Raw genomic sequence first — 8,442 nt, forward strand, 5'->3', positions numbered from 1 at the left:
ATAGCTTATTACTAATTTAATCCGATTTAATCTTTTAATTAAATGTCAGCACAGCAATCACATCTATTAATGTTTGGAGATAAATAAGATGATAGCATTTTCCTTTAATAGAAATAATAAACTATTATAAAATTTAATATAATTTACTAATCATTTTTACCGGAATAGTTTCTCTTCTTCAATTTCGTGTTGGCTCAAAGTATTCCAAATCTCGATTGGAAATATGTCGTTGCTACCTACTCAAACTCAGATAGACAGTATGGCTAAAGCCTCTACATTTATCGTAGCGATCATGCTGGTCTGTGGACTTGTCGCTAATGGTGTCCTGATTTTCTACATGATTAATAAGTTGAGAAAGAAAGTTATCGTTTACGACATGCAAATCTTAAGTTTGTCTATATCGGATTTTGCCTTCATGACCTTAAGGTAAAATTCATTCCAATGTATTCTTGATCATTAAATCCAGTCATTATAACCTTTAATTGAATGATATACCAGATATTTTAAATTATCATACTTCAGTGACATTTAAGAATAAACGATTTTAGTGTTCCCATTGTTTCCTATATTATATTCTGCTTTTGAAACTAAATAATTTTCAATTGTTATTACCTTATAATGATCTTTCTTATGATGGCCTTAAATACCTTTGATACGGTGTCGTTGACTCCCTATTATTGGGTCTATGTAATGTTTTGCCAATTATTTACATTTCATTAACTAGTCTTAGCTTTAAATACTGCAGAAAATCTTAATAATGAGTATAAGTAGGCATTATAAGACAGCTTAATGTATTTATGGTAAAATGTCTTGTTGCTATAGCATGGGCAATCATGATTAGAATAGTTGTAAATTTCTTCAATTTGAAACCAGCCATGACACCTACGACGAATGAAAAAATACCTTGTACCTTTACCGATGGATTATCAAGTGTAGTGTCATTATATTAATAAGCCCCTGCGCTAGGGCCAAAGTAAATTATTCATGATGATTTTTATTATTAATAACGAAAACTTAATTAACAATATTAATGGCAGTATGCTGTATAGTTTTCATGCTTTCTCCATCATACCTTTCATATCGATTATAGTAAGTTAAAAGTTACTTTCTAAATTCCTTCTCGTATGGCCTCTGTTTATCTTTTTTTGCATTTAAATCTTCATATTGATAACAGATTATACAAATAAATGATAGAGGATTTCTCTTTTATTCTAATATACCTCTTACATTTACTGGAATTAATTCAATTTTATATATTTTTCTATAGTGCAACTGGCGTTTTACGGGTTACGGATAAAATCAATCAACGCTCTTCAGTATATCAAAATGGTACCTTTACATGCCGATTAATTTTTGGGATACTACTCTATTTAACGCTGGTCAATATGTTAGTTATGGCGTCCATTGCTATTTATCGCTACGTTACTGTTCTCTATCCTAGGATTAGCAAGAAATATTTGACTGTTAGTGCCACGTTATTGGCGTTAATAATCAATTGGCTGTTACCTTCTGTTTTTATCGTTCCGCCTGTTGTTGGTGTTTGGGGTAGTTTCGTATACGATAATTTAACTAGTTCTTGCACATTAGAACTGATACCTCTAGGAGGAGACGAAGAACATCATTCGAGCTACTCTCTCTTTCTCATTTTGTTCGGTATGACGGTTCCTACTACCATTATGGCTGCTTGTTATATTGCTATTGGCTTGCGTCTTCGCCAAACATCGAAGCGTCTTAAAGGCCATGCGAAAAATGAATCATCTAATGGTACTGGGACATCTGCTGGAACAGATTCTACGGTATTTTCAAGCCAAAATAGCGAACATAGCGCAAACGACACTATACCTACTATTAGCATCGCTTCTACCAATGGCCAATATTTAACTGTTAATCCACCACCATCCTATAAAGCGGGTAGGAAAGGTGTTACAGCTACTAAACATCAACAAATCAACCCTGGCAATTCAAACGCAGTCAAAAAGGAAAGAAAAATCACTAAAATATTTGGTATTATTGTCGTTGTATATATCATTTCTTATTTCCCCTACTGTACAATCTGTTTAGCTACTATTCTATTTAACGTGCAAGTTTCTCCTTTAGTGTTTTATAGTACAATTTTCTTTACTTATATTAGCAGTATCAGCAATCCATTTGTATTCCTTGCTCATAATAATAAATTTAAGGCACGTTTAAACAAGATATTCAGTAAAAACACTCGTAGATTAATACATAATCGCATTTCCATACGACGATCTATCAATCGCGTTATACGTATACGAGAATTTGCTCATTGATTAAATCGATACTCTCTTATGTTGTCCTCACTATTAACAATATTAGAGCAGGAGACAGTACCTTTCTTCTAAATAGTTATTATTTTGCTGGGCTTCTCCATTTGAGAAGGTGAATTTATTGACGAATGATTGTACACCATAATTCATGTCATTTATTGAGTTATGAATTAGGTTAGATTGTAAGGTACTGATGAATGTTTAAAGCACGTTCGTTAAGGTTTACTCAATTATGGAATGTATTGAAAAATAGTATATTATGCATAGATTAGCGCTGAGTGTGTAACTTTTTGTAGGAAAAATGTACTGTATAAGAGTGATGAATGTAAATGCTGGAGATTCTACGTATATACTGTACTCATTTGCCAAATTGTACAATTAAGACACTATTTTATTTTAAGGAAATTAAGCTTTTGGTATTAACTGTAATTACAATTATCGCTATGGTCTATGTAAGATATATTATTGTAAATATATGACGGAACTATATCCAGTATAAATAAATAAATGACGTCTAATTATAAATACTAGAACCCTTTTAGTTGCTGTCCTTAAGAAAAGATCATTCTTGAATACTTTATTTCAGATTGCGTGCACATTTAATTAATTACACTAGCTATACTTGAATGCTCTACTTATAAAGCTAAGTGAATTCTAAAATTTTTCTCTTTGTGTATTGCAAGTAATGAAGATAGTAAAATTCTAAAATAGCCAACAATTGTTAATGGACCGCTATTTAAAACGGTGCCTATAAAGTCGAACGCTCGATACATTCCTCGCTATTTATTACATGTATCGTATATTATTATCAAGAGAATTTTTATTCTTCTTTGCTCTAATCCATTAACTGCCCTTGCAACTTTATCGGGCTTGATGAAAGTAGGGAACACGATTATGTTACAGTTAAATTTATAAGTCAAAATTTTGCGCCTAACATAACAGCGCATAGGTAAATACAAGGAGTGATAAAAATATACATAATACGAAGGTAATGAAAAAGAACGGTTTAGCACTTTAAACTTCAATAGTGATTCAACTAAATCACAACCAGCTAAGAACGTTCAAAACTACGCTATTTTTGCAGTGAAATTTGAATTCAATTATCACTGGTGTTAAAAAGAGCCCATGTCTTCTTAGCTAGAACCCAGCTCGTATATCTGAAGAAGGGAATTAGACCATTAGGTAAGTTAGATGATAGAGAATTAATAGTGCAGAACTTTATTTTGGTTCAATATCGATTACGATTTTGACTCCTATTTGATGCTATTTTAATTGGTGAAGTTTACCTGTATATAGGCCTCGGAAAGTGTTATAATTTGGGGCAAAATATCTTCTACATGTAAATCTTGTACTTGGTACCACTGTTTCGAACCCTATCGAGAATTTTAATTAATTAGATATACAAATAATGCTAACTAAAAGGTGGTAAGCTGCTAGCGTATGGTCTGAATATACGATGTCTAGCAATTACCCTATGACGCAAATGAACCCGATAAATTCCTTTTCCAGCTCCTGTAATAACGAAATACTATCTTTTAGCTTACGTGAACAATGTACGATGTATGGAAGCGTTGCCGGTAAGCAATAATACCTGGTTGGCCATCATGAATGATATTAGCGACTAAATTGTACGTGGTTACAGGATGAGCATCTTGTACAGCTGGATCCGATGACAAATATTCAGCCATATCTAGTTCGCTTTAAATACATAATTAAACGATAAGATGTACAGCAAGCAGTCTCGGCATAATTAAATATGACGACGACTACAATTTTACTTATATTTAAGTCAAGTATCTTACACGATCGGAAAATTAACAATCGTCGGATTTTTCTCGACAAAGAAATTGTTTCTTGTAAATCTCTAAGCAGTTTTTGCAATAAATCGTAGCAAATACAGTTAATGCTTCTTTAGAGACTATTAATTTTAGTAGATGGCTACTTACTTTTACATATAAGATCAAATAACGAGGTAATCGGATTAATTCAAATCGTTTCATAAAGGTCTCTTTATATGTTTTGTATTCCTAAATTAGTTGCATAAAGTGTGCAGGATTACAAATTACAAAATAGTTTATGCTGCTAATTGATTGTTATGTTACCCTTTCAGAAGTCCCATCAAATTTAGCTAGTAATACAGATAAAGGAACTTGAGGAATAATATTTTCGTTCAGTTCATCCTATATTTAACGTGAACAAATTTTCTTATGACATAATGACGAAAAAAGGTCTAATTAGAAAAGCTGTAATAACCTGATATAATGGTGCGGGAGGCAAGTCCAATGTCAAATACAGAAAAGGTGCTACAGATTGAGTTTCTGTAATGTCAATTTGGATTAAAGACGTCATACATTTAGCAAAATTTAGTGATAATCAATCGCTAAGACATTCGCACTAAGACTTCACCTTTATATTCATCTAGTTCCATTAACTCTAATTTTTGAAGTTCAGGGGTCTAAAGATAGCATATAATAATAACGTACAGACTTAGGGAAAAAATTTTACGACTATTATTCCCTACAACATTTAAATCGGGCCGAGTACAGTCGAGGTTTACAAATACAATACTGTTACCTAGATGGATGGCAACCGTGTTTTTAGCAATAACATAGTCTTACCTCTTCTGGTATTACTTTTCTCTTATAGATACGCATTTGACCGCAAAAAGTCTTATATATTATGCCTTTGTAGAGTAATAAAAGAGGATTCAATTTCAAGCAAACTAATCAATATGACCTATAACTTTCAAAACACGTACTAGATCTCATTTTCTTTGTTCCATTCAAAGACATATGTAAATGATTAAGCATCCAAGACAAGAATGTAATTGGATCGCCTATAAGATATAAGTCAATTTTAAGAGGTGAGATAGGAAACTATTGATGGCGATGAGAATATCCTAACCTTGTTCGGTAATCTGAAATTGCTTCTTACTGCAGTAAACTACAGCCTAAAAATGTGATAATCAGTAATCAAGTCATTTCATTGACATTACTTTACGCAAAATGAGAATTCAATATTACAAAAAATATCTAATGTCTTCATACCTGTAACATTTCATGGGGACTTATATGTGTTTTAAAGTTGCTAGGGTTCCAAATTTTGCGTATTAGTTCACCGAAACGTTGAACTAAGCGAAATGATGTATCGCCAGGTGGCCGCTTAGTATTTTTGTAATTATTTTCTTGCAGGAAATAATTTCTTAAAGGAACGACATGTGCCAAAGCCTACACAGGGGCGAATAAGACAACAGACAATGCTGGCGTCAGGGTAAGAAAGAAATTTGGGGTCACTGGCAATAACAATCACCAAAACTTACTTGTAAGATAACATTGCAATAATCGTTAGCTTTGATGTTATTTAGTCCAACCATACCTATTTATAATGCATAAACATTGTAGCATTGCAATATTTTAAAACAATTTTTCAATTTCAGGTAAGAGAATGCAGCTTAGTCATGTTGATTTGATATTATTGATTCGGTACGTCTACTCTATGTAAATACCTGGAAGGTAAGTTTTTCCTTCTAAAGTTCTGGATAATTTGGCAATTTTGTCGATAACTTCAATTTGTTCGTTACTAAATGTCGGATCTAATACGTACTGTAGTATGGGAAAAATAGGATATTACTTGAAGTCTGACTAAAAGTACGCGTCTACCTGATTAAATTTCTATGTTTAGTCGAGATCAATGGTATACAGTGTAACTGAATCAATTCCAATTGATTATAGGTAAAATTAGGTTAAGATAGAGTAACACTCTTTACCTTAATGTCGTCCAATGAAGAATCAATAATTTCATAATCATCCGGTAGGCAATAAAACTAAACGTTAAATTACTCAAGTTAGTCGTTTTTTAGCTATATCAGATATAGAATAGAAACATCAATTCCATAATTAACAAGTCACCGAATAACTGAATCAAATTGATTTGTCGATATATTATAGAGAAGTTTTTTCGACAAACCTTCAAGGAGTGTAGATTAATAAAGACATGGTGGAAGCATTGGACGCTGTGAGTATAAGCATGTGAGTGACTTCCTCGACCTATATTGCAATAAATAATATACGCGTATACCTAGAGTTAGACTGTTTACACTAGCAAAAAGTCATTCAACACCTATTCCTATTCTACGGGTTCGATAGTAGACGTATGTCTTAGGCACTGATACCCATGCTGGAAACAGTTTATTGTCAAATCGTCTACTTTTAAAAAATGCTGTACTGTGCTGTAATCAGTTGATGTAAATCATCAGACGACTCAGCTTATGCAATGCTTTCGATATTGAAATGCATGTCAGAGTTTGTTTTGAATGATACCTTGAAAATACTTTCCACAAACAAGGCAAGCATAGACATTCTGATTGGACAATGAAATAGAGCAAAGCTTTTCAAAATCGAAATCTAATACCGACCTGCAAAGATCAAATTGGTTGAGTAAGAATTATAAGCGCAATAGATAAATCAAGATAGCACAGGGTAGATAAAAATGATTCAAATAGGAATTGCAGACAGATACGATTGTAATACTACCAAACTAGGCGCGTGGAATATCCATTTAGAATCATCGACCAGTTGATATCAAAACTAGCCACTATAAAATGGCAGAATGAGTGTAGATACTGTGGTTGGAGTCTCTTTTACAAGTGTACAGTAGTTCTAAGTCATGACCAGTGGAGCTCTTTGTATGGCTGTATCGAATTACGACGGCACAAGTGCAGAGCACTACTGTCATCTTATTATTTAATGCATCAAGCTGTAGTCAGCGTCTCTCTTTTACTGAATGATCCTCAAGCTGCAGTCAGTGTCAACTCTTGTCTAGCTGTATTTGATCACGACAGCACAAGCCCAAAGCATTCCTCTTTATCGACCAAACTCAGGTCTCTCAATACCTCTCTCATTTTAGGGTGTCGAAGCTGCTAGTATTCTACCTTGCTAGCTTCGATAAGAAAGGCCCGAAATGGACCTAAAGAGAACACGACTTACAAGCATCCTACAGTACGAGTAGACTATCCTAGCATTTAATCGCATAGTATCTTATCCAATTATTTTATTAACATCACGAGCATGCTAAAATCAAACCTTCTAGTAAGTCTTTGTTTACATTATTTGGACATGTTCTGGATCAAAATTACTGTATTCAAATTATTAAGGCTTGATCAGGTAGAAATACTCATGGAGAAGTAGAGTTACTGTTCAAAAGGTCGACCAATACTATACATCCTATACTGTACTTTATTTCATATTGGTAATTCTTTGCTGTTGAGTTATTCAATCGATTGCAATTCTGCTTGCTACTCAAATGATGTCCAATCCTATCTTGTAGGCAAGGTAAAGTAAATCAATCATGCCTAACGATTGCTACAGCACAATACAGGATAAGAACGAAAAGAATATCGATGTGCTGATTGTGCTGTTCAACTGCATTACGCTATCTGAGCTATTTCTTTCTACTTCATCCTGGGATTATCATCTGTAGCCAGATATTGGCCAATATTGACTATCATCGCAAGTTGTCAATAACTGAGACAGATACAAGACTTGAAGCATTTCATCACCTTGACATTGAATGATTTACTCACCGATTGATTGTATCCAAGTAGGGACAATTTCGACTTCGTTCATCGTTATCCACTGATATTTGCCAAATCAAGGACAAACATATTCAATCAATGAAAGACAACTTCATAAGGTGTATATTGAAATGGATTGCTATCAGTACCTTTTTTTCTTTTACTGAGTACTTTTACTTCTTCCAATTCAGTGAAATCCTCACTACGCTTCATGATGGCGCCTTGACGATTGGCAACGACTGCAGCAGGTCTGATGACTGATGGGTCAGTTGTCTTCCTAACGTCTCCAGTATGTTGCACGATCTGGAGTGTGTGGTATCGTATCGTACATCGTGCGCAGGCTCTGTTCACTCATGTTGATGTGAACTCAATACAGTATCGCCGATCTCGAGTTTGAGGTGCAATACAGTACAGTGTACTGTATTGCATCTACAGTACATGGTACGGTACGGACTAGGGTCTTCCTTTACAGTGTTTATCTAGTAGTCTACAGTGTACAGTGTACAATATACAGAATGTACTGTACTACAGTACTGTACAGTACTGTACAGTATACTGTGTACTGTACAGTACATACCGTAT

At 33.8% G+C, this 8,442-nt stretch overlaps 2 protein-coding genes across 2 annotated transcripts; one reads left to right on the forward strand and one right to left on the reverse strand.

Moving 5' to 3' along the window:
• Positions 1 to 223: 223 nt before the first annotated feature.
• Positions 224 to 2,291, forward strand: TRIADDRAFT_59294 (uncharacterized protein; the record flags this gene model as incomplete). Its single annotated transcript, XM_002115240.1, has 2 exons — positions 224 to 426; positions 1,268 to 2,291. The coding sequence occupies 2 exons, from the start codon at positions 224 to 226 to the stop codon at positions 2,289 to 2,291; spliced, it is 1,227 nt and encodes a 408-aa protein (XP_002115276.1).
• A 632-nt stretch (positions 2,292 to 2,923) lies between these two features.
• On the reverse strand, positions 2,924 to 8,073 carry TRIADDRAFT_59295 (uncharacterized protein; the record flags this gene model as incomplete). The annotated part of the gene is made up of 20 exons (XM_002115366.1): positions 2,924 to 3,067; positions 3,575 to 3,661; positions 3,760 to 3,800; positions 3,880 to 3,986; positions 4,091 to 4,152; positions 4,235 to 4,315; positions 4,391 to 4,468; positions 4,542 to 4,606; positions 4,695 to 4,743; positions 4,907 to 4,971; positions 5,047 to 5,124; positions 5,193 to 5,238; positions 5,336 to 5,515; positions 5,608 to 5,663; positions 5,794 to 5,890; positions 6,055 to 6,111; positions 6,255 to 6,334; positions 6,608 to 6,702; positions 7,870 to 7,921; positions 8,010 to 8,073. The coding sequence occupies 20 exons, from the start codon at positions 8,071 to 8,073 to the stop codon at positions 2,924 to 2,926; spliced, it is 1,584 nt and encodes a 527-aa protein (XP_002115402.1).
• Between the last annotated feature and the right edge of the window lie 369 nt (positions 8,074 to 8,442).

The sequence above is a fragment of the Trichoplax adhaerens genome, genomic scaffold (genome assembly GCF_000150275.1).
Source record: "Trichoplax adhaerens TRIADscaffold_10 genomic scaffold, whole genome shotgun sequence".
NCBI classification, from domain to species: Eukaryota; Metazoa; Placozoa; class Uniplacotomia; order Trichoplacea; family Trichoplacidae; genus Trichoplax; species Trichoplax adhaerens.